This window comes from Charadrius vociferus, unplaced genomic scaffold (genome assembly GCF_000708025.1).
Source record: "Charadrius vociferus isolate BGI_N301 unplaced genomic scaffold, ASM70802v2 scaffold103, whole genome shotgun sequence".
NCBI classification, from domain to species: domain Eukaryota; kingdom Metazoa; phylum Chordata; class Aves; order Charadriiformes; family Charadriidae; genus Charadrius; species Charadrius vociferus.
The window spans coordinates 4,340,833-4,366,467 of NW_009648061.1; the positions used below are offsets into that span (position 1 = coordinate 4,340,833).

The following is a 25,635-nucleotide window of genomic DNA, read 5'->3' on the forward strand; positions in this document are numbered from 1 at the left end:
AATACATGCCCTAGCGCTGTTGTTTTGTCAAAGCAGTCAGTAATGTGAAGGAGCAATTCTTTCCTACCTTGTACTCGCAAGGAATCAAAGCACTTTTTCCTTTGTGAGGAAAGCAGAGTGAGGGGCAGTGGATCCAAGTGACGTAGAACATAGATTTAGATAAATTTGCTGTATATTAAAAAAAAAAATATGTTGCAGAACATTATTTTCCCCACACAGATTACAAAATGAAACTTTAAAGTAGAAGAAGGGAGGAATGAATAACAGCTTTTGAATCCTGCTGGGTGATAATAGAAATTAATATTCCTAAATTGTGCAACTGGTGATAAGTTCATGAAGTAACTAGAGGAGCAGCTGATAGCATAATTTTGAGGAGTCAAATACTATACAGGCAGAAAGCAATGTTTTTTTTGTTTTAAATATCAAGAATTGTCTATTTCTTTTGGTAGTTTGCTCTTGTGCTTGAGTGAATTTCTTTGAATTCTCCAGGTGCTTTTCCCACATGAGTGCAAGAAGAGTAGCCAGTTAAAAGAAGTGACTGCTGTGGAGGACAGCATGACTGCCATGAAACAAAGCTGCCTTCTCACACTGCTGTTGGCAGGACTTGGGGTACTGGGAATATTGGAGCCAACGACAACAGAAGATACCCACTGCCACAGAGCTGAGCACCCGATTATCGCATACAAAGGTAAGGTGTAACCACAAAAAAACTTTCAGAAGTAGGCTAGGGATTGTGTAATATCTTCATGGAAACTTGTTTTGAATGTATAATGGTATGAAAACAAAAAGTGCATTCAGTGCTGTTATACAGTAACCTGGACTGTATTCCATACAAGGTAAATATAACTAGGCTTGCAAATTTGTTCATGATTCAGTGCTGAATGTATTATTTAAAGGTGGGTGACTCATTTTCCTCTGTTGTCAAAACCAGCCTGTACTGTTGCATGGGGTTGTTCCTTTCCAGGTACAGGGCTCTGCATGTGTACACTTAATTTCATGAGGTTGCTCTTGGCCTGTTCTTCCCATCTAGGTCCCTCTGGACGGCAGGCCTGCCCTCAAGCTTATCAACTGTTTCTCTGAATTTGGTATTACCTGCAAACTTTACAGACTGCATTCTGTTGCCTCCCGTTGGTCGTTGATTAAGGTGTTAAACAAGACAGGTCCCAGGATCAACCCTCATATTCAACTTGTTACTAACATCATGGTGGAGTAAGGTCCATTAAACATTTACACTCTGGGCTTCATCATCCAACCAGCTTCTTACCCATCTGGCTGTCAACCTGAAGAGGCAGACTATAACATCCTAACTTGCAGTGAGACAGTGTTGAAAGCCTTGAGATAAATCCTGCTCTCATCCCCTGCTCTCGCCTCATCATTAAAACTCGTCATTTTATTACAGAAGGCATTGGGTTGGTCAGGAATGATTTACCCTTGGCAAATCCCTGCTGACTGTTCTCAGTCACCTCCTCTGTATGTCCAGAAAAGTGCATGCCAAGAGGACTAACTCCGTAACTTTCCCAGGAACTTCAGTGAAATTGACTGGCCCATAATTCCCACATTTGTTTTCCTGCAGTTACTGAGGACCTTCCTTCATCTCTGTGGCTTCTCAGAGATGAAGAGTGGCCAATTATCTCTATGTCTGTGGATGCAGCTTGTCTGATCCTATGGTTTCATATAGGTTGAGATCTTGCAAGTCATGTCTGACTCAGGCTGCCTCTACTGCTGGTATTTCTTAAACCCTTTCGCTACACACCAAATGCCTTTGAGACTTGGTGGAGACTGAAACAAGGGAGCTATTGAATCCCTCAGCATCATCTGTGTCTACTGGCAGTAGATCACCTGCCTAATTCAGCAACAGGCTTATGTTTTCCCTGTTCAACTTTTCATTACTATTATAGCAGTAGAAGCTGCTGTTGTTGCCCTTGATGTTCCGTGCAAGTCTTAACTCTCATTGAACTTTGTTTAACCTGACACAGGCCTTACATGCCCATGGGGTGTTTCTAAATTCCTCGTTGGTCACTTTGTCCCTGCTTACACCTCATACATATGGCCTTTTTGCATTGGAGCTCCACCATAAGTTCCTTGCTTCACCAAGCCAGTCGCTTCATACATGTGGTTGTCATCTTGAGTATTGGGATGGACCGCTGAGGAACAGTTGGAACAAAATGAAGAACACTTGGAGGCTATTGTCTGTAAAAACCTGAGGCATTTAATAACTTATCTAATTTTTTTTTATTTATTTGAATTGAGATTTTTCCATTAATGTTGCAACTTAGAACGTGTTCCAAATAGTTTGTAGCTATGAGGATGCAGGGATTAAGTTGTATTATATTGCATATCGCATTCCTCCTGTTTTTCTAAGAAAGCACGTGTAATTTTTTTGTTCCAATGAATTAGGATTTATTGAATTTTAATTGAAAAAATATTTTTTTTCCATTCTTTTTATAAAGTTACAGCAAATAATGTTGTGTTTTCTACAGAAAGTATTTTTGTTCTGGCATTTTAATGGTTTAATAAGAGTAATGGTGCCAGCTGTCCCTTTCTCCTATATATCGGAGAATGAACTAAAGTGGTTACATGCTGTACCTAGGAACTGCAAACCATCAGTCTGTTGTGAAGGACAGACCTTTATCTGTCATTTATTGATGGACTAAATAGTATGGTTTATTCTGATAAAATATCTGGTTTTCTTAGCATTCATGTTGTGTGTATAATTTAGTTAAAAAATGTTATCTTTGTCATAACGCGCATGCACGATGTTGTAAATTAGTTAAAATTAACTGTCTAGTTTCACAAACTAAGGGATTGCTGCATTTCCTCTTTTTTTGAAGTTTATGCAACTGTAAAAGCAAATAATTAAGACTCATCACCAGACCCACATGATAAAAGTTGATTAAAAATGTGTTGGTTTATTCATTTGATTCAACCAACATTTAGGAGAGTAGCTTGAATTTATCCTGATCCTGCCTTTTAGACTATTATTGTTCTCTGTCATATTTAATTTCTAGTGATGTCCTTCCAGTTCTAAGTTACTATGCTAAGGCTTTTGGGGGACAAAGACTTCCTCTGTCATCTTTTTTCAGTTGCATCTTTTGATGTAGCCAAAGATAATGTCACAGTTAGAGTTTACTGAGCAAAACCAATTCCTTTTTGCTGTAAATATATGTGGGGAAATACAATTACATAGAAGCATTCACGGTCAGATTGTTAATATGAGATTTAGTGAGATTTTTCAATGCCAGACTCCCTCTTGACCTTTGTGGTAAAAATATCATTAATCAGTGCATACCCATGACACACCTTAGCTTTTATGAACTGACATATCTTGAAAAAGTTTTCCTTCACTTAAAAATATTCTGACAAGCTGTAGTTCATGCTCACTGCAATACTCTGTTGGAAATCATCAGTAAATCTTAGCAAGTAAGTGTAGAAACATACTTGCAATGCAGTATGCAGTATTTGATAGCTAGGTAACATAACTGGTGTGGGCACACAGCAGTTGACTTGTAGTTGGAGGACTGCTAGTTAAGGGGAAACAAAAGATATGAGACCGAAGGAAAAGATGACCGAGAGGGTTGTCTTTGAAATGGTATGTTAGGAATGGACTACTTGGGGTATCAAAGTATAAAGAAAGGGATGTGTGTGAGAAGAGCTACTCAGTGATTGAGTCCTGCAGTAGGAGTAGGTAGGATTTAATGATCCCTCTTCGTGATTTCTGCATTCTTCCTGTGGCCTTTACTGACTTCATGGATGCCTATAGGAAAATGCCCTCTGTATCTATTGACATTATTAGTGCTGCTAGACCAACACAGAGTCCTGAAATCAATTCTTAACAGCTACGAAACATTTTATGTGAATGCTGCACTAATACCCTATTCCGTGAAGTCATCTTCTAATAATGTTAGATCCACCAGAGCTAAGTGCTGTGTGGAATGCGGAACATCAACTGAGGCTGAGTGGTATTGAGTGGCAGGTACTTTAAAGCTTGTAAGCTCAGTACTAACTTTACAGAGATATCAGCTCTTTTGTTTTATTTATAACTGACTAAAGCCTTTTTTTTTGTAGTTTCTGGTATGCCAAAATAGCAATGTACTTATTTGATTTGTCTTCCTTTGAGAGTCATGGTAGATGGAGTATAAACTATTAAATAAAACCAACGGAGTGAGAGTCTGGTGTAGTGTATGGATGAACAGCTGCAAAAAAATAATAAAGAGAAAAAGTAGTCCCCAGGAGTTGTCAAGGTGAAATATGGAAAGGGAGTGTATCTCCTGAAACAGCTTGCTTTCTTTCCCACTGCCCATCAAAAACTGCTCACTTAGGTGATGATTCTGTCAAGCTGCCTTTTGTAGAGAAGCATATACTATTTCTATCACTGATTTTCCCAGCTAAATAGTTTTAGCTGAAAGACCGTGATTTATCTCCTGATATCAAATGGCAAGAATATCACCCAGCAGTTGAGAACCTTTACTCAAGTACTTTGTTTGCCAGTGGAAGAGGAAAGAGAAGTTAGAGAAGCAGAGGAGATGCATGCACTTTCAAAGGATTTTTGACATGATCTAAAAATCTCTTTTCATTTTATGTCTCTCATACACAGTAGTAATAATCACATTGTAATTTATTTATCTGCATAATTAATTCAAGAATACGTAATGCACCTTTTCTTTCTCCCAGAAACTATAATAAATAAGAAAGTCAGCTGTAGATCTGTAAACGTTTCAGCTCTAAAATCTGTTGTCATTGGTCTTCCCTAGACTAGAATGAGGCACTTGCTGTCTTCCTTGGAAGCTGGAAATTTCCTTTTCTCATTATTTAAAGTTGGTAGGAACTATCACAGAGATCAGATTTATATAAAAGCAGACTTCTAAGTATGGGATGGATTGACAGGATCAGCCCAGGAGTGTGCAGTTCAGTGTTTTATGTGGTGAGACTAACTGTGATGATGCATAGTCCTTCTTTTAAGTTCCTTTCTGTCCAAGAAGGAGTCTGCCTCCAGATGTACAAAGATGTGCTAGTCTGTTGAAATTCAGGCTTTTTAAAAAAAAAAAAAAAGTTTTTTAAAAAAATAATCATAGAATCATAGAATGGTTTAGGTTGGAAAGGACCTTAAAGATCATCGAGTTCCAACCTCCCTGTCATGGGCAGGAACACCTCCGACTAGACCAGGTTGCCCAAGGCCACATCCAGCCTGGCCTTGAACACCTCCAGGGATGGGGCCTCAACAACCTCTCTGGGCAACCTGTTCCAGTGCCTTACCACCCTCAAAGTGAAAAACCTCTTCCTAATGTTTAATCTAAACTTGCCCTCTTCCAGTTTAAAGCCATTCCCCCTCGTCCTGTCACTATATGCCCTAGTAAAAAGTCCTTCCCGAGCTCTCCTGTAGGCCCCCTTTAGGTACTGGAATTCTTATGTTGGGGACTCCAGAGCTGGATGCAGTACTGCAGGTGGGGTCTCATGAGAGTGGAGTAGAGGGGCAGAATCACCTCCCTTGACCTGCTGGCCGCACTTCTGATGCAGCCCAGGATCCGGTTGGCCTTCAGGGCTGCAATCACACATTGCTGGCTCATGCTGAGCTTCTGGTCAATCAGCACCCCCAGGTCCTTCTCCTCAGGGCTGCTCTCCAGCCATACCCCACCTGTCTGCATATGTAGATATACATACTGAGGATTCATCAGGTATCCTAGCATTAGTCCAATAGAGGCATTAGAGTTGAGGTTATAAATCGTGTGCAACTTATAGAATTGGGTGCAAGGAAGCAAGGTGCAGGTGACAGAATGGATACACAGAGACTCCTAGTGTGAGATTATCGGTCTTCACATATGTTCCTGTACGTATACAATGTGTAAATATATTTATGCTTGAAATAATATAAGAGTTAAGAAGTAAAAAGGGCTGAAATAAGCTGGTCATTAAAGATAGAGCCTTAAAATTTTCATTTTTGTTAAATTTTATCTAGATATGCTTTCATATGCATGTGGATATGAAATGTTAGCTCTGTGAAGTTTGTTAGGGTTTACTAATGGTTAACTTCTTGGAAAACACACTCTCTTAATATAGTAAAGGGATGTGTTTAACCTAAATAGTTATACAAGGCTGTGGAAACCAAATTTCCTCTGGGTAGGAACAGTAAATCATAGGCAAACAGTGTTTAGAAAAATAAGATGCCTATGAGAAACAACAACTGCTGTATAAAAGTTGAACTATTCTTATGCATAAACCAAAGCAAATCAGTTGAGGAGTGTAACGTTTGTCTAAATATTTCCATAAGTTTCAAAGCACTTAGCCACTTGCTCTACAGAACCTCTGTGGTAGATGGAGCTGATATTTTATTTCTAATTTAAAAAAAAAAAAGTGTAAAAGTAGTTACAGTGGCACCTTGTTTCCCCCCCACATTTGCTGAACTTTGAAACTGTCAGACCTGTCAAAACTCACACACTCAGCTGAAAACTCGTGCTATAGGCAGACCACGAGGTAGATCTGGAGAGGCCGTCCCAACTGCTTAGCCGTGTGTGAGAGTAAGCTGAAAAAAAAATTGACCCAACTCCAATTTCAGGTATGAAGTTATAAGTATTGACTGTCCTGCATAAAGTCGAATTTCTTAGGCTTTTCTATCATAAATAAACTGCAGTTGTGTACTTGACTGAATTGGTGTTCAGGGTATAGCTGAGATCATCTGCTCTGGGGCAAATCTAATTCTTTTATGCTCCCATAAAGTAATCGGAATTTAAGGTTGTGCTGTCTCAACAAAAAAGCATCAGTTGACATAATTTTAGAAGCTCTATTTAGTGATATTTTAAATACATGCTGTGCTGTCAAGAAGTTATCTGTTGAGTAAACATGCTCAAAAATAGTATGTCTCAATCCATAGAAGAAATGAACATAAACCCTTCATTTTTACGTGAGGTTAACCAGGAAAGGAAAATAGCATAGTTATTTTTTGATTCCTTGGTTTGGGAATCCTAAGAAATATATTTTCTTAACCTTATTGTCTAACCACCACAGAATTCCCTCTCTTGATGTTTGTCTAAGTAATATAGACTCAGTACATTGCTCTGCTCGTTTTATCATGTGGTTTGTATATGGAGTGCATGCACATAACGTGCCAAGAGGAAATAACATGTGGGCTGAATGAAGAAAGATACAGGGTGTATGAACTTGTTTTTGTCTGTGCTTTCTTCTCTTTCCCCTAATCTTGTTGCAAGCTACTGTTTGAACTAATAGCAGTGTACTAAGCTGCTCAGGTTCTTTACTGTGTTTTCCTTCTCTTCCACTGTTTTTCAAAAATACGCTTTAAAGACCTCCTGCCAGCTTCAGCAGGGGAATTGAGGTGGGGGGTATTGCTTTCCATCTCCTGTCCTCTTTTGTGTTTTTGTGTTGATTTTTTTCTTTAAATAAAGAAGATTAATTAGTCAAGACATTTGATTACCAGATACTGCAACTTGGGTTTGTCTAGACGATAGGACTATGAGATCGTTTGCATCACCTTGCCAAGAACCAGCTTCCCTTAAGGAGGAAAATAATTCCTCCACAAGTTGTATATATATATATTTTTTTTTTTTATCCAATCAGGTTTGCCTTTAGTTTTGTATAGGAGACTAAGCGTCTGCTGGGGAATTTCAACTTTCAACTGCTTATAGTTCATTTTAGAAATTATGGCTTTAAAGACTGAAGGATAGTATCCCCTTACTATTTCCATGAATCACCCAGTATCTTTGGTGTGAATTCCCGTAAAAAACAGGGTATGGCAGGGACTGAATTCTCTAAGGAAAGGACTTGCATACCGGCTAACTTTTCTTTTTGGTGGGAGGGATCATGTTTTAAAGCAAGCATCAATTTTCAGTTTTTTTGGCATCCCAGCCAAGTGCTGGGCCATTGTAGAATGTTAATAATTTTAATAGGTATCTGGTAATTGAAAATCAGCAGTGGCTGCAATGGCTAGTGAGCTGCACAGACATGTCCTATGAGCCTTTCCATGGCTGATTTCTTCCCAGTTGCCCTAATGTGGAATTTCAGAGCATGTGAAATTTCCTGGTTGTTAAGAAAGCAGCAGAATGAGTGAGAGGCTCCTGCCATGTTCCACTAGCTGTACAAAGCAGGCAGATGGAATTAAAATCTGTTTTTTCGTTCTTTTTTTCCTTCTTCAAAAGAGATGTAGTTTTAATGGAGATGGGCATTTTTACTGAGAGCTTGTAAAACATCCAAACTGGAATATGCTAAAGAAACAGATCAGCAACCAAGAAATACAGCTCCTAAGCAGCTGAAGTTCTATCATCTTCTAGAAGTTTTGGTGTGTTTAAAGACAAGAAGAGATACAATATTGCTTTGATTTTTCTCTGCTTTATTTTTTTCCACTAGATAGTATTTTGTTTTTTTTCATAAAAAGTTTAAGGTATACTCTGTCCCTTCTATTGACAGCTTTCACTGTGAGTATTTTACTGATCTACCCCTTGAAAAGTCATTAATGACACCCATCTGTTGTTTCTAAATCATCTGGCACTAAATCTAAATCATCATTATGTTTTACTGAAGTTTTAAGTTCTCTGTGCGTAATCTCCATGTTGGTTCGTGTGAATTCGGTGCTCTCCCTCTTCAGGGACTGCATTGCAACGCGTCCGAAGCTAACGAGCATTGACTGAAGAGCTAAGGCTAGTTAACATTGCACGGCTAAGGAGATGAGAGTCAGCCCTTTTCAACTTGCCTTGGTGACACCCGCTTGTGCCCAGCCCTTCACGCAGCTGGTGGCTGCACAGTCGTCACAGCCCACCAGGATGTGGTGAGGAGCAGGTGGCTCCCTGAGCTCCGCGGCTGCTGAGGGTACCCGTACAGCCTGCCTGGCCTCTCGCTGCAGCAGGCTCTGTGTTTTGCAAGAAATGACCTTAATTCAGTTCTTCTCCTTTACTTCTCCTGAAGTAACCTAGGCTGTTAGTTCATGAAAGATGGGGATAATCACAGGTGCTGTCCTTCTGATCCTGGGCAGCTCTGTTTTCATACTTGGTAGTGAACAAATTTCTGGAAAGACTTGTTCCAGTGGTTCTCTGCAGCATATGTGGGTCCTGTCTTCCGCTCACTCACTGGCCCCTGCTGCTCTTACTGCCTGTCTCTGAATGTCACCTTCTGCTGGCTGTTGCATTGGCTGAGAGATCTAGGGAAACCCTGGCCCACCCTTGGGCCTTGCCTGGAGGTCTACAATTTCCAGGAATCTTGGAGGTGAGGAGGAAAAAAATTTGTTGATTTTTTTCCCTTCCCCCCCTCAATTTCTTAAATAAACTTTCAGAGATACTTTGTGTGTATTTGACAAAATGGGTGAAAGTAGCGTACTGCAGTCAGTGCTTCTTCAAAGTGATTTTTTTTCACATGCTTTCTTTCCTGCCTCCCTTCTGCGGCACTAATCATTTGCTATTGACAAGACTATAGGACGCTGAATAGCAGCTGATTTTGTTTGCGTGACTGAACATGGTAGACACTCACTTGTTACATGGCAATTTGTCACATTCAGGTGAGACCACGCTTTGACTTGTCATAAGCTTGTCTTTCCACTTACAGTGCTCACTTCAGGTTTTGTTCTGAAGGCTTTCTGGACAAAGAAATGTGGTTCTTCTCTACCATTTCTGAGAATTAGAAGCTCACCTTTTTGCAACTAGCTCTACAGTAAATTGACTAAAGTAGTTGTTAATAATGACAAATACCTGGAATTTGACAGTGGCCTTCAGAACAAAAATAATTTCTACAAAGAGTAGTGCTTTTCTGTTGTTTGTGGGGTTGTGGTTTTTCCTCATCTTTTTCTTGCTTGTCACTTTCTTTTTTTTTGGCCCGGGGGCATCTTTTTGTTTTTGTGGTGGGGGAGTGGAGGGAGTGGGGAGTGTGTTCCACTTTGAAGTCCTGGCTCCAAGCTCTTAGAAACATTAGTGTCAGGCTTTACCCTGTATGTACTCTGTGTTACAATATGACTTGTTTTGTTGGTCTTTGTATTTTTTGCATGAAATCTCTTCAGGCCTGAAAATATTTTAAGACCTATAGTCTTGGGCAGAATTGATAGAATGAAGAAATCGTATCATGCTAAAACAATGTAATTGAAGAAGTTTAGTGCATTCATATGCCAACGTAAATAAGAATGTGTCATTGCAAGATGGTCAGTTCTAGAAACAAGGTTTTGCTAATTGAAGCATAGATATTTCCCACAAAATAACATGGCATTATTATAACTGTCTATAGGCATTTGGCTTTATGCTTCTGTTCCCTACAATACATATATAAAAATTGAGCAGGTTTCTTTACAAAACTCCATGTTGAGATGAAATACTGGTTTCCCATAACCATACAACATTATTTCCTTCAAAATTAATTCTGTGGCTGGCTGCCAAAGCCAGCATGGAAGTGTTAAAAAGTGAAAGGTTAAGCCCATCTGAAGAGAGGGCATGACTAAGGATGTCAGGTGTGTTATGCAGTCAGTCTGTCCCTCTACGTCACGTTCATGAAGGCAGGCAGTGCCAGCGAAGGGACCAGAGCTGGTAACTGGAAGGGGGAGCTGCTCTCACTGGGAAGAGCATGTGGGCTCTGTGCTGGTTAAGGTATGAAGTTACTGGGTTTTGACTGGCAGAACCTCCACAGGGCAAAGTAAATCTTTCGCCGGTATTGGGAAGGGCAGGTGCAGCAAGTAGTATTTCCACACGTCAAAACGCAGCTAAACTTCTCGGCATAGTTCTCACAGCTCAGAAAAAGTCATTATAGTAGCGTGCTCATCTCTGCCTGTCCCGCTGACTGAATTCCTACCCTGAAGTGTGGAACAGCTGACCTGCAAGGTGATTTACTGTGTAAATTAAGTGAAAGTTTCTCTTGGTTCATCTTCCTTCATTCACTGATGTTTTTTTCTTTCTCCTTAGAATTCTCACATCCTTCTTATAATTTTTTTATATCATATTTCTTGTGTTGATTAGCGTTCTGTACTTTGTCTTCCGTCTTTTCTGCTCTTAAATGATATATTCCAGCTTTAGACCATTCCTCATTTTTGGAGACTGGATTGAGACATAATATTAAGACTTGATTGATAATACCAATGCTGTCCACAGCAGGCTGCTTATACCTTTTTTTTCTGGGCTGTCTTGAACTAGCAGTTGACGCAAACAGGATATTAAAACAGAAGGAACGTAAGTCTGGTGCAGGATAATGATTTTTGTGTTTCCCTGAGGTTTTCTCTCCCCCTTTGACTTCTCCCCGGTGTGTTCCCATCATTTTCTGGTCTTTCCTTCAATGCCCTCTGAATCTTATGTAACATAGTCTTTCCATACGTATGCTGTCCCTCAGGCTTCCCTGTGTCTTCAAGCATGTGAATTTAGCCATACTGTTTTTCTCACTATGGTGCTCTTGGTCCAGAACATTCCCTGAAATTTTTTTTTTTACAACTCTGGAAGTTTGCTTCAGCACCTTTCATTAGCACTGCACTGTCTATGCTTTTATGTTGTATATCCTCTTGTGCCTCCTTACCTGAACATCATTTCATCTCTGCTTTAATCTGCTTCTAATCTGATGAGAGGTTTCTGGTCACCTTTAATCTTAAAAATATTCTTGTTTTTTTTGTTGTTGTAGTTTTGGGTTGTTTTTGTTGGTTTTTTTTTTTTTTAAACTGTGCAGTTTGTATGTGTGTTATGTTTCTGGCCTGGATGCCTCCTTCTTTGTCCAAATATGCGTGTGTGTTTATACATAAGAATCTTGAGCTGAAGTGATACAACCTGTAAACCCTTCCAGCACGTGTAGCCTGCTAGAGTAAATTGTTTCTTGTAGTTTCCAGTGATCCCTCAGATCTCTTTGCTTCCTGTCTAAGCTCCTTCTTCTAATGCATGTTAAGCTATTTAGTGATATACAGAAGACTCATCCTAGCTGTAAAATGCAATAGAGGTGACTTCTTGGTTGCCCTTACAAGCATGATACCTGAAATCTGTCTTTTCATTCCCCAAGTGCCCCCCTCTGGAAATCCTTTGTTATGTTTGTTTTTTCCTCTAAGCATCCACTGCCCCTGAGCTCCTATCTGTTGTACAGCCAGGTGTATACACAATTCAAGAAGAGTGGGGCTGCTAAATCTGCTTCTGACAGCTTCAAGAAAACAAAGTTTCATGATTACGAGGAGGACAGCAGTTTCCCACAGCTGAGAGTGGAGAATCTAAACAGCGAGAGGGCAGATTGCAATCCCTACTGTGTTTTTACAGCAGTGGGTTTGAGTTTATGTCAAGGTGATGTCATTCAGGCTGATACTTATGAATGTTCCATTACAAAATAATGAGAGCAGATGTATGCAATGATGAAATGGAGTAAGAATGATGGTTGAATGCAATCTGCAAGTAGACAAACATGAGTCTGTATTGCATTTAAATGCATCAAAGGAGAAACCCCAGAACTGAGCCCCCTGGATTCAGATTCTTCAGTGTTTGCTCTTCCCTTCTTTTTCCTTAATTTTTATTTGTTTCTTCATGGTAGTCTGCTGGTATGATATTTTCATGGTTCATAGCGGGGGGTTGGACTAGATGATCTCCAGAGGTCCCTCCCAACCCTGACCATTCTGTGTAATTATTAAAAATTGGTAGGCTTTTTGCTTTAAAGCAGACCAGGATTTGAAAATCCTGTTCCAACTCTTGGTTTACTTGACAGTCACTTTACATTTGTTGTACAAAAGATGGTGTGGAAGATCAGGCAACTGAAAATTTTTAAGCACAGTTCTTGGCAACTTAAACTGTTTTTAAGCATGCTTAGTTATTATTTTGAAAAACAATGCTATCCTCAAATGACTGATACGGTATAATTTAAAAATATTACAACATCAGGTATGCCATGTTTGAGTCACGGGTTTGTTTCCTTAGAAGTGGGAAGGGTATGGTTAATGAGATCTCTTCCAGCTGGCTAGCGTAACTTTGCAAAGTAGGTTTTATTGTTTTTTCTCTGGAATGGACTGGGGCTCTAGTTTCATGCTGTTTCTGTGTATGAGAGAAAGAAAACTCAAAGGGGCTGTAATTGTATATCATGGCTTATACCTTGTCACTGCATAATTTCTGTAGAACTCACAAGTGATTCTGAGTATATAAAAACTGTGCTCGTAGCACTGAAACCGCTTTCATCTAGGTGGGGGTTCAATCTTTTTTCCCTTACACCTTCTTGTATTTGTAGGCAACGTGTGTGTTTGAACAATGAAGCATAAACAATTCAAAACCCTTGCTCAGAAAAATAAGAAATAAGTAGTCATTGCAGCAGATGTTACTGTCTCTTCCCTGAGGGCGCAGACAGCCAGAACCCAAATTCCCTTTAATTATCCCAGTAATAGACATATGCACACACATAAGAATGCAGAAATATGCACTTCTAGCTGGGAAGCTCTGGCGGGACAAAGAAAACAGGAATGCAGGCTGGATTTTAGACCTTGAGACTTTGGAGGTCACAGCGGATTGTAAAAGCAGGTCAGGGAACCAGGGCAGGGCAATTGCTGTGACTTCGACTGCCCTGGCGGGAGAGTGGTGCGCAACTCGTGGAGACAGTGACTTTGTGCCTTATGAGGGAACCAATGAAAGATGTGAGGAGCTGGGTAGAAGAAAGTAAGTTTACAGTAGGCTTAAGGAAGAAGTTCAACTTCACTCATTTAAAGTCAAGATACAAATACTTTAAATAGGCTTTATTTTCTGTTTTTCCCGTTATTAATAAATAAGTTACTTACAGACCTGCCTCATTACCTCCAAAATTGTTCTGAAGCTGTAATAGATGTTTAAAAAACGAAGGCTCAATAAACAGGTGGTGAACTTTCTGGAAAATGTCAAGAGGTTTATGGTCTTGGGATTTGTTTTATTACAGATGACTTAAAGTGGAGAGGAGCTCGGGGAGCTGGCAGAGCTTCTAGATAAGGCCAGAGCTACATATTTATTTCTTGGCCTCTGCAGTTCTCTTTGTGAGGAAAGGCAAGCTTCAGGACTGTATTGTGTTGGATAGTACAAAGAAGGCAGCTGCCTTGTTTGTGATCTAAAGAGACCTCCAAGAATACTGGTTCTTGAAAGGGAGCTGTAGTTTTGTGGTTGGTTTTGTCTTTTTGTTGTTTTGTTGGCTTTTTTTTTCCCCTCCCTCTAAGCAAAGATGAACTCTGAACTGCAGATGGAGATCTGACACGTTTTCATGTTTCCAAAGGGGAACCAAATGTAGTGTGGTAAGACTTAAAAGAGGAATCTTTTAGTTTGTGGTTGCTGATTTAATCATGCTGGGCAAAGTCGTAACTCCATCTTTTCTTTTATAGAGGAATGGATTGCATTAGCTAACCGTGCCTAAACAATTGGTTTTATTTTTCTCCTTGGTGGGAAGAAATGATGTTTTATTTTCTTACATCTTCCTGGATCCCTAATTTAGAAACTGTACATTTCTTACTGTCTAATTACCAGAATGCCTATATTTTTCAGTGTATTATCTAGATTAAAAATATTGTAATTTTTTATAAGAAATATTTTAAATTATCAATTTTATTAAAAATTAGGGATTAGCTACTATAAATACATATTCTTTCATTTCCCAGTTATGATGGCCACATACTCTTAATTCTGTATTACTAAAGTCAGTGGTGTACACAACCCCAGTATAAATGTGTTCTGTATGGTAAGGGCTACATGCAACGTCTTTTTCATTAGAATGCAATACTGAATATCGTAAAAAACCTATCTGTCCTAATCTTTTCATTTTACAGAGAAGCATAAAATGGTGTCAGCTGATGCCATCATTTTGTTGTTGAACTAGTACTTTTCTCTGCATATGTTGCATCCAGTCTGCTTCTGGTGTGCTCCATTTAGATTATTGGACCCTTCTGGTAGCCAAGACTGTTAGATCTGTTACATCCATAACCCTCCTTAGCCTTGACATCTGGATGGTTGTACTATATATATGAAAAAGTGGATAAGCCAACTACGTTCTAATCTCAGTAACAGGTGGACCATGAATTTGACTGGGGCATTGGGCTGGGATTGACTTGGCTTTTCAATTTTTTGGAACATATTTGTCTGTTTCTGTGAGGTTAAATGTTAGACAGTTGCTTTTTTCTTGTTTGTCAGTTTGACTAAAGTTCTCAGTGCAGTAGTTTGTCTTGCTGGTATGCTAAAAATTACAGAAAAGGCACCTTCCTGGCCTCTAAATCATCCCGGTGGAGTATATATATTCTTGGCATCTAAGGGTCAGATTACTTGGGTATCTTCTTGCTCTTTATGCATAACTTCAACTCTGGGACTAAAATTCAATGCTGGTACTACCGTTAAGCTCTACTATTGTAAGAAGCATTAATAATCATTGTTTCTCCCTCTGAAAAGCATGCTAAAGAAGGGACAGCATTAGGAGCCATATAGAAAGGGTTAACGAATGCCCAGAGTGTTGACCTGAGGCTGTAACTGTATTGAGTGCTCCTGGCTTTGCATCCTACAGGGAGTCTGGCACTCCTGCAAGGAGTAACAGGCGCTCTACAGCATCTCCCTCTGGGCCCAAACCTCCTGTGGAAAAGAGCTCCGCAGTATGGGCAAGACATGGTCACCTTAGCGACACAGTTCTCCAAGACAACCTGCCTAAGCAGACAGGATTATAAAGCTAAGAAGGTATATGGTCCTGGAAGCAGATCCACCAACATACCGTTGAGTACAGACAGCACATGTCTGGAATTACACGTTTTGGAAAAGCAGCCTGTAGCAGGCAGGCCTGCTCTGCTGTGCACTGAGCTGCTGTCTTCAAAGTGTTCAGCTTCTACCATGGGCCTTATGAAGAATAGCAGGTAGCAGGGCAGATGTTCATGCTCAGATTTTGAGATGAGTATAATTAGTATACAGTTTTTGCTGGGTTACTTCTAACTCCTAGAATGAGTCTTTTTTTTGCAAGAGAAATGGAAAAATATTTGCTATGCTTACTATATTTGTTAGATGAGTTTTTTGATTTATGATTTGCTTCTCTTGTCTTTGCTTGTCTTTCTCAAAAGAAATGGCACTTTTAATGATTTCATGGTTAATGCATCCAACAGGAATATACTCATCAGGAAAAGCCCGTTCTGGCCTGTTTTGAAACAGTGGTAGGCTAGGATAGAGAGAGAATTTGGTCGAAAGTAAGTACAAATACGTAAAGAATGACTTGAAGTCATTAAGTAACGTACAATAATGTACATTATGTACAAATATGTAAAGAATGACTTTACAAATATGTAAAGAATAACTTGCATTTCTATGGGTTTAAACACTATGTACCAGAAATAGAACCACCATAGTTGTGGTGGAGCTTCACGGCACTGCAGCCTGAGGGGTGCACAAGGTAGTTTGTTCAGGTGTAGCATAGGTTTCTCTCCACTGCAACGACAACTGGACAAGCCCTGATGCCTGAGCTAGAAGTCTGTTTGCAGCTGTGTTTTCAGAAGATCATCTAAGGAAAAAACCCTGTATGTGGTATCTTATATTGTCAGTTACATGTTTGTAACTATAGCTGCTTTCTTCTCATCACTTCTTTTTTTTTTTTTTTAAACCTTATTGCTCAAAATTATTTAAAACATGGAATCATTGTACATGAATGCTGAGCAACACATGAATAGGTTCTAGAAAAATAAGTTATGTTGTTGACAAACTAAGCCTCAGGCCCTTTCGGATAAGGAGGGGTGAACTGTGATTGGTTTCAGAAGTAGTACAGCCATTCTTTGGTTGAACTGTCATGATGGAGTTCTCTTTTTTTGTTGGAACCTGGGAAATAGTGTTTGCATGTGTTTCCTTTCTCTGCTCGAGCTATGGTACCTTTTTTCCTTTTGTCTGCAGTGAGTCCATGACTTACCAGCAAGGGTGTGTTTAATGCATTTCTGTGAGGAGAGAATATAGTGAAAGAGCTAGAAAAGGCTTGTGATTAGAAATGTGAAGATAAAAGTATAGATGAAGTGAATCATAAAAGATGCAACAGGCTCTGGCATGCTGTTTTTCTTCTCTTTTTTTTCCAACGCGGAGTAATGCTTGTTTTCCTGAAGTTGTTCTGAGGGAATTTATTATTCATGGGTATATTTCTATTATAATGGGAATTTTAAAATGAGGACTTAACAATCACACTGAATTGATATCGATGATGCACAGAAATTACTGAAGAAAATCTTGTTTTTCTCAGTCCTAGTTATAAAATGGTTAGGGACAATGGAGTCTTGAAGCGGCACAGCAGAGTGTTTACAAGCACATCTAACTGCGTCCTCAGAGAGAGATTGCTGCAAATAAATCCTGAAACAGGGCGCGCTGAACGGGCGAACAGGTGGATCGCCTCTTGCTGGCCGTGACACCTTGCTTAGTAGATTCCCCTGGAGTTAATGAGGCTGGCACCGGGGCAGCGGGGGTGACATAAAAGAGTCAACGTGGCACATCACTGCGGAGAGTTCTGACTTGTCTCGCTGCCTTTGAAGAGGATAGTAACGTAACTTGAGTATTGCAGGAAGAGGAGATCTAAGTTAGGCTAAAATCTTTACACAGCTCCAGGAAGATCGGGATTATTGTATCATCCTTAGATTAGATACATTTAATTATAAAAACTTAAACATGCAGTAGTGTATTTTAGTTTTCTTATAAGATTAGTGAATTTGTCATGCCGATGCCACCCAGAGACTTCTGTTAATATTGCAAATCTGCTAGTTTTCAACTGTATTATTATTATTATTATTATTTTGCTAACAGAGTTTATTCAAGAAGGTAGTACTGTGCATATGTTTAACTTTGTGATCACTATTTTCAAAAAGGACGCCACAGCATGACGTGTCACATGCATACACCCTAAACACTACAGAAATTTTTAATATCTATGTTAATTTTTTTAATGAAATCAGGACATCTTTCTTGTCTTTTAACTTTGTTATTTACCATTAAAGATCACTACTAAATTCAATTCTAAACATACCACTGTATTCCTTAATAGTCACTTCTCAATTTATTTTACTGTAGCTCTACTTTGAAGGGCTGAATAATGAAACTTAGGTTAGAGAGAGCTGTGCTATTTCATTTGCAAAGAACTGTAGACCTCAGCTGCTGGGAAGTCCTTGGACAATGTAAACTAAACAAACTATGGCCTGTTGGCCAGATACTGAATTTAAAGTAAAACAGATTTCTGGACTTTTATTTTTTGTATGAGTATCTAACGTCCTCCTGCCTGGCTTTGATTGTTAACCTCCCTTGTCTTTAAAGCTCTGTAGGAGACTCCCTTGACCTTTCCCAGCAGCTGAGGGGACTTTGGTGCATTTGCTTTGCGACAGGTTTACGAGCCATGGCAAACTTTTTTTCCTATTAAATTTAAGCTATTAAAAAAACAACAACCAACAACCCAACCCAAAATCTGAAACCCCCAGGAAAATCACAGCATGTGAAAGAGAGCTGTAGCTTTCTCAGTATCCAACTTTTTCAATATTTTAGTGCCATGGGAAAATGTACATTTTCTTTCATGAATGTTTTCAAGTTAAAAGGCCTGCAGATTTCATTCCTGTAATAACAATTAAAAAAAAAATATCTTGTTTTGCTAAGGGTAAGTATGTCTTGAATGTACCCAGCATGTTGTCATGACTGTATGTATACCATGATATATTTTTTCATAGACAGCTTTAAGACTGAGACCTGTGTCTGCAGAACGCTAAAGATGCATACTTAGTTTTAAAGGGGGGAAAAAAAGAATCCATGTTGAAGGTATGTCTGAATAAATGTTATCAGTATCAGGAGTAAGAAAAGAGAAGTCCCTAAAGGGCGGAGCATTTTACTGCACTTCACGTGAACTGAGGGCAGAGGAAAGGGAGGGGAATGCCGGGAAGGGGAGGGTTAGAACTGGAAAGGGAGGGATGTTGCTGTTTGTCACCTGTGATCAGCAGGCACTACAATTAGGTTATGTGTCAGCAGACTAGCTTAATTAACTTATACATTTATTTACGGTACTGTTGTAGTATACAAAATCCATAGCTGTGTTATTTTATAAAGCTTCTTATGTTGCATCTACATGAAAAACTTTAATGAAGTGAAATTATTATTGCTTACTACTTTACCAGGAGTTTTTAATTCAAAGAAAAATAATTTATAGACCTTTAATAGCTTGTTATGCATCTGTGACTCTAAGGAGATAACTTGTAACAGAACTGAAAGGTCTTGTTTCAGCTAGATTTTGCTGTTTAGATGAAAGTAAATTTAATTATTCTGTTGATTTATTTACATAAATTTTCTGTAGTGTAACCTAAAGCAGAATTTCACCAATAAGCTTTTACTTTTACAGTTTACATGGGTTTTGTTTGATTGTCCTTTTTGTTTGCTTTTTTGTTGATGGTAGTTTTGTGGTTGTTTTCCCTTACGGAAGCATCACAAAGTTGTAGCTTTATCCCATAAAGGCTTATTCCTGCGTGACACGTGATGCCACTGTGACACATATGAGATACAATTTCAGAGTGTTTGCTGAAAAAAACCCCAGCTGTAGCTGCCATTTGCTCTTCCTGACCTTACTCCCTCAAGCAAGAACACTGCTGAATGCAACAAAGACAGGATAAAATAATTTATATTTTGGAGGGACAGAGGGGAATCAGATTTCAGAGAGAGATCTTAGCAAGTCCTCATTCTCCTCTTGTTCTCTAGCCTGGGCTTGCCTTGACCTGCTTGGCCCCTGCCCCCTTGCTCCAAACCTGGAAACAGTCTCAATCACTTGCTTGCTGTACCTTGCAGCTTTATTGTGCCTTGCTGAGACAGCAGGACACGTGGAAGAGAATTGCATCCTTGAATCTCAGTCTTCCCTGTAGTCTTCTGGCACCACGATACCTCTGTGTACTGAAATGTCCCCGGCCTGTCCATGCAATGGGGAGGTACTGCTTTCCTCATTTTACAGGAGACCAAAGATATCATTTGTCGTACCAAAGCTGAAGTAATCCTGTTCTCAACTGCTTGCCTTGTCTCTCTTTCAGAGACTGGTATTTCCACAGCAGGTCTGGCTTTACCTGTGTGCAGAGCTGCTGCTGAGCCAGTGGCATATTCAGCTTTACATATTTGCACACAGTGATAGAAATTTGAATGTTAATACGTTGATAGCCTGAGTTGTACTTTGGCAGTTTAGGAGTAGACTTGTGTGTGGTTCTGCAAGATTGTATCTGAGAGGCAGAAACCTCTGGGCGTGAGTGTAGGCAGAGGAAGCCCGGGGAGCTGTGGCTACCATCTCAAAGAGTGCAAATTCCCCATATGTGCGAGGAAGCACTTCCCATGGCTAGAGCAACCATGTGGAAGGGGAACATAGCAGCCAAGGGACTAAACCCATGTCCTGGGTTGTCCTTCCAGCCTGTCTTGCAACCTCTGCCCACTCGCTTGATTGGACTCCCAGCCTGGGTCATCTATTCTGTCTTCAAAGCCCTGAAGATGGTTTTGCTAAGGGAAAATCGCGCCTTACAAATTTAGTGGCCTTCTATGATGGTCTTACAGCGTTGGTGGAGAAGGGAAGAGCAACTGACGTCATCTGCCTGGATTTGCGCAAAGAATTTACAATGTTCCACATGACATCCTGGTCTCTAAATTGGAGAGACATGGATTTGACCAATGGACCACTCGGTGGATACGGAACTGGCTGGACGGTCACACTCAAAGTGTATCTGAAGGGGGCCTACAAGAAGGCTGGAGAGGGACTTTTTACAAAAGGACAAGGGGTAATGGCTTCAAAGTGGAAGAGGGTAGATTTAAAATAGATATTAGGAAGAAATTTTTCACTTTGAGGGTGGTGAGACACTGGAACAAATTGCCCAGCTTGTGTGTGGTTCTGCAAGATTGTATCTGAGAGGCAGAAACCTCTGGGCGCGAGTGTAGGCAGAGGAAGCCCGGGGAGCTGTGGCTACCATCTCAAAGAGTGCAAATTCCCCATATGTGCGAGGAAGCACTTCCCATGGCTAGAGCAACCATGTGGAAGGGGAACATAGCAGCCAAGGGACTAAACCCATGTCCTGGGTTGTCCTTCCAGCCTGTCTTGCAACCTCTGCCCACTCGCTTGATTGGACTCCCAGCCTGGGTCATCTATTCTGTCTTCAAAGCCCTGAAGATGGTTTTGCTAAGGGAAAATCGCGCCTTACAAATTTAGTGGCCTTCTATGATGGTCTTACAGCGTTGGTGGAGAAGGGAAGAGCAACTGACGTCATCTGCCTGGATTTGCGCAAAGAATTTACAATGTTCCACATGACATCCTGGTCTCTAAATTGGAGAGACATGGATTTGACCAATGGACCACTCGGTGGATACGGAACTGGCTGGACGGTCACACTCAAAGTGTATCTGAAGGGGGCCTACAAGAAGGCTGGAGAGGGACTTTTTACAAAAGGACAAGGGGTAATGGCTTCAAAGTGGAAGAGGGTAGATTTAAAATAGATATTAGGAAGAAATTTTTCACTTTGAGGGTGGTGAGACACTGGAACAAATTGCCCAGGGAAGTTGTGGAGACCCCATCCCTGGAGGTGTTCAAGGCCAGGTTGGACTGGGCTTTGAGCAACCTGGTCTAGTGGCAGGTGTCCCTGCCCATGGCAGGGGGCTTGGAACTAGGTGATCTTTAAGGTCCCTTCCAACGTAAACCATTTTATGATTCCGTGATTCTATGATTTTTTCCCATAGGATATTTGTTCTGTGTTTTTATCGGTTATTCATCAGTATTATGATTTTGTCTGAATTTCTGCTACTTTACAAAATGGTTTTACATCCATTTCTGTCCTAGTCACAGTGCTTGATACAAGAAAAAGCCTCTCTACATCTGTCAGAACTGAGAGCTGTTTCTGGTTGGGAGTGTGTGTGTGTGTATTTCTTCTGTGCATATTCTGTGTCCATGTGGGAAATGTCTGAAGGAATTTATGGAGATCTTAGATACATTGGCTGATAAACTGATAAACATAATTTTGGTTAGCTTTATTTTTCTTTTCTTTCTTTTGTCTGTTTCTCCAGTAAGTGATATTCTTCAAGACTTACATCTGGATTTCCTCATCTTTATGTCCTACCTGATTTCTCAGCTTTTTAGAACTATGCAATTGATTGTTTCATAAAAAAAGTCACGACTGAAAAGTTAAGGTTGCAAAATCAAGTACAAAAACGTTAAGAAATCCCTCTTTTGGGCTTGCCTGTGTAGCCTTATATATAAAAATATAAATAGATAAATAAGTATGTATAAGGCTACACAGACCTGTAACCTATATATGTGTGTGGGTTTGGTTTGGTTTTTTTTTCCTCCTATGGAATCCTGCTAGGTTCTATGCACAACATCTGCAGTAGTAGCTGATGACAGCTGTAATCATAGTTATCTAATATGAGGCCCCATCCCCTCTACCACCCAGTGTTCAGAACCCAATTTAAGAACCTATCCAGTGCAGATGGAATCAACAGTGAATTTAGCTACGAGTTCTGCAGAACATGTACAAACTGGCATTACAGGCCTGAAATTGCCCAGATGCATACAGGCTGTCATTAAAAATGCAGAAGCTAGTTTTCTGATACCCAAGTGATTCTACTGCACAGTTCCATCTGTTTTTCCAAAGTATACGATGCTACAGCTTCTGTACAGTGCGTTTAATGGTTCTCTGCAATGGCTGAACACTTTTTGACACAGAATAACATTTTTCTCCTGGGCCTTCTCCTTAGGAATGGATGACCTATTTGTGCTAAAACTTTAATATTTAAATTAGGAACAAATCATCTTGAAACAGGCACCAGACATGGGTTATTTCAACCCAGACATTTGCAAAAGGAAAAATATGCTCATGAGCAAAGCAAGGAGCTTAGAATAGGTGTTGGCAAACTGAGCTGCAACTGGTGATACCAGTATCAAAAGTTACACTGCCCCGGCACTTTCAGGGAGGTTGGTATGACTCAGTATTCTAAATGGTCATGGCCATGTGCTCACCTTTGGTCTTTTTATTGACTGTTGCACATCTATAGCCCTCCAATAGTCAGTTCCATAGCCCATTGTGCCATACGTACATAGCCCTCTTCACCTTTCACATACGTTCGTGATCAATACTTTGTGACTACATGAAAAAAAAAAAAAAAGAATAATGGTTCAATATCCTGAGAACTGGGAGAGAAACTCTAGAGGATGAGGCTTCTGTACAACTACACTTATTTTTAAAGAAACATTTATGTCGTTATAGCAGTTTGATGTATTCTGTGTCCGTGTAAAAAAAAAAAACAACAAAAAACAAACAAAAAAACCCTATGCTGTGTTCATCCAGCTAGTGATGTGAATGCAAAAATAACTACTAATAATTCAAATATTTAAGGATTTGGTGTGCAGTTACTTATGTGTGGTTAACTCTGAAAGTAGGAATAGGTTCATATTCTGAATATAAGTAATGCTCCTTGCCAATTTTCAGCAACTTACTCGTCTGCTCTGTTTTATGTAGCACTAAATTGGTCCAAGAAAGGCAGGTTAAAAACCCAAAAAGTTCAACTGAATGTCAAGCATTTTCTCTTTTTCATCTCTCATGTCTCAACCTTTTTATTGTGAAAATGATGAAAAGTCAAATTTGCTTGTTTTTCTCATTGTTTTCCACTTGATCGATCCGTTTTTAAAGAATGAAGAAAAAAAACCCAACAAAGCCCTAGTCCTTAGCTGCTTCTGATGCATGGAAAATTAATCTGACTTCACTTGAATGTGTACCAGTGAGTTGCAGTTGTACTGTGGTGTTTTCTGCCTTACCTAAGGAGGAAAACCACATCTGGCTTATAAATCAGACCAAAATTTGAATACTTCATTCAAGTATGTATCGGGTGACTGCTCTATATATTTTACAAGCCTGTAGTGTAAATTACGTGGTAAGGTGGTAAAAGTCTCCTATGTTTCCTTGGAGGACCATACAGAGAAAACTTGCAGCCCCGCAGTATCTGCAAATGTAATGTTGGCTACCTGATGTACTACAACCGTGACATTTACAGTAACAGTTGTATTTCTTGATTGTTTTTAGAAATTGCCCCTTGGTTACATGTGTTCAGAGCAGAAGATGCCGTGGACTTCTCACAGTTGACTTTTGACCCAGGACAAAAAGAGCTTATTGCTGGAGCCAGGTGAGAAATCTATTTTCTTTTCATGTTGCATCCAACTGGATTTTGCTCTTTGTCGATAAGGAATATTAAGCCAAATTCTAACATCAGCTTGCTCTTGTGTGACTCCCCTGCCTTCCAGACCTACTAAACTGAACATTATGTATGTTTCTTTCTCTTATTCCTGACCAAAGTTAAAAGATGGAGCGCCTGATGTCAAGGATCCTAATAGTTTACACTATTCTCATTTTTAAGAGGACCGTCCTGGAGTACTCTCAAATTTTGGATGCATACAGTAGAACAGGCAGATGCTGTATGACAATGTGACAAGTTACCATAGCGTAAAACTTATGATGATCCCAAACTTGGCTACACTGTGTGGCCACAGTGCTTGGATGATTCTAATAATTATTCAGTACAATGCCAGGAACGATCTGTTACAGACTTCAGAGTTAGTGTTAAAGTCGGTGATAATCACAATTTTTGCACAGTAGGACGGTACTTTGCAAGCTGTGATCAACAGTAACACTGTCTTAGGTGTCAACATTGAAGCAGTGACAGTCCTCAAACACCATTTTTTCTTCTCTTAGCATATGAAGTATAGTAAAAAATTTTGGTTGGCAAAAAATTTTAACCATCTAACCTTATTATTTAAATCTGCCTTCTAAATATATTTTACTCTTGAATTAATGAAATTCTAGTCACTACATTTTTCTGTTAGATTTAGCATTGGAATAACTTCTGATTCCCAATTTGTTTCTTAGTTGAAAATGAGGTTCAAAATACAGAGTCATAAAATGCACTGCGAGAAATTTTTTTCCATGTGCCAATGGAAGCTGCTTAGCTACAGGGGCAAAACTTTGAGTGTGGAGATATATATATGTCTCTGGCCCATTTGATATGGCATATCCTGTGCACTCGTGTTGATTTTTCTATTCTGTAAGCTGCCAAATGAAATGAGGCATGAGACTGTCAACTGGCACTGTTCTGTAAAGACAGCCAGCCGTAAGTCAGAGCTCTCTGAGGCTCTCTTCAGTCCTATGGAATTGTGTGTTGGATCGATGCACACTGTATAGATCTTGATAACCAGTGGAAAAAAAAAGATTTTTTTCCCCTCCTCTCTTTTTTTTTTTTTTCTTTATACTTTTTATCTGGGCTCTAAATCTCAGCAAAGAATATGCTTGTTCAAACTTGTGCTTTTGATGAAGTTCCTTAAATCACTATGGGATAAGCTTTGGATGATTTTGTTGAATAGTCAGTGACTATGAAAAAAATGCCAGCTGCCAATTCTGCCTTTTGCAAAAGACCCAATACAGTAAAAACAATAGGACTCATTTGGTTTCTCTGTAAGTTAATGCTGCATCAGAGCATATCTCTTGTTCTGGCTAAAATTGCAAAACTAAAAATATTCAGTGTTTTTAAAATCACAACAGAAATCTGTTTTTCACAGTCCAGTATAGCTGGCTGTTATTTGTTCATAGAATTTATTGGATTTTTCCTTTCCTTATTCTGCATTTCCAGTCTAAATTTGAAGCTTTTGTGTTTGGCCATGGAGATGTCACTGTAGAATGACTGCACTTGCCAGCGAGCTCGTCTAATTGTACATATCATTGATATTACTATGTCC

General features: G+C 39.6%; 1 protein-coding gene across 1 annotated transcript in view; it reads left to right on the top strand.

Annotated features, from left to right (window-relative positions):
- The first annotated feature begins 555 nt into the window (after nt 1-555).
- The window catches only part of SEMA5A (sema domain, seven thrombospondin repeats (type 1 and type 1-like), transmembrane domain (TM) and short cytoplasmic domain, (semaphorin) 5A), a 239,068-nt gene continuing 213,988 nt past the window's right edge, over nt 556-25,635 (top strand). Inside the window, exons 1-2 of the mRNA XM_009883755.1 lie at nt 556-688; nt 23,933-24,032. Of these exons, the coding sequence (XP_009882057.1) occupies nt 556-688; nt 23,933-24,032 (233 nt within the window). The remainder of the gene's footprint in view (nt 689-23,932; nt 24,033-25,635) is intronic.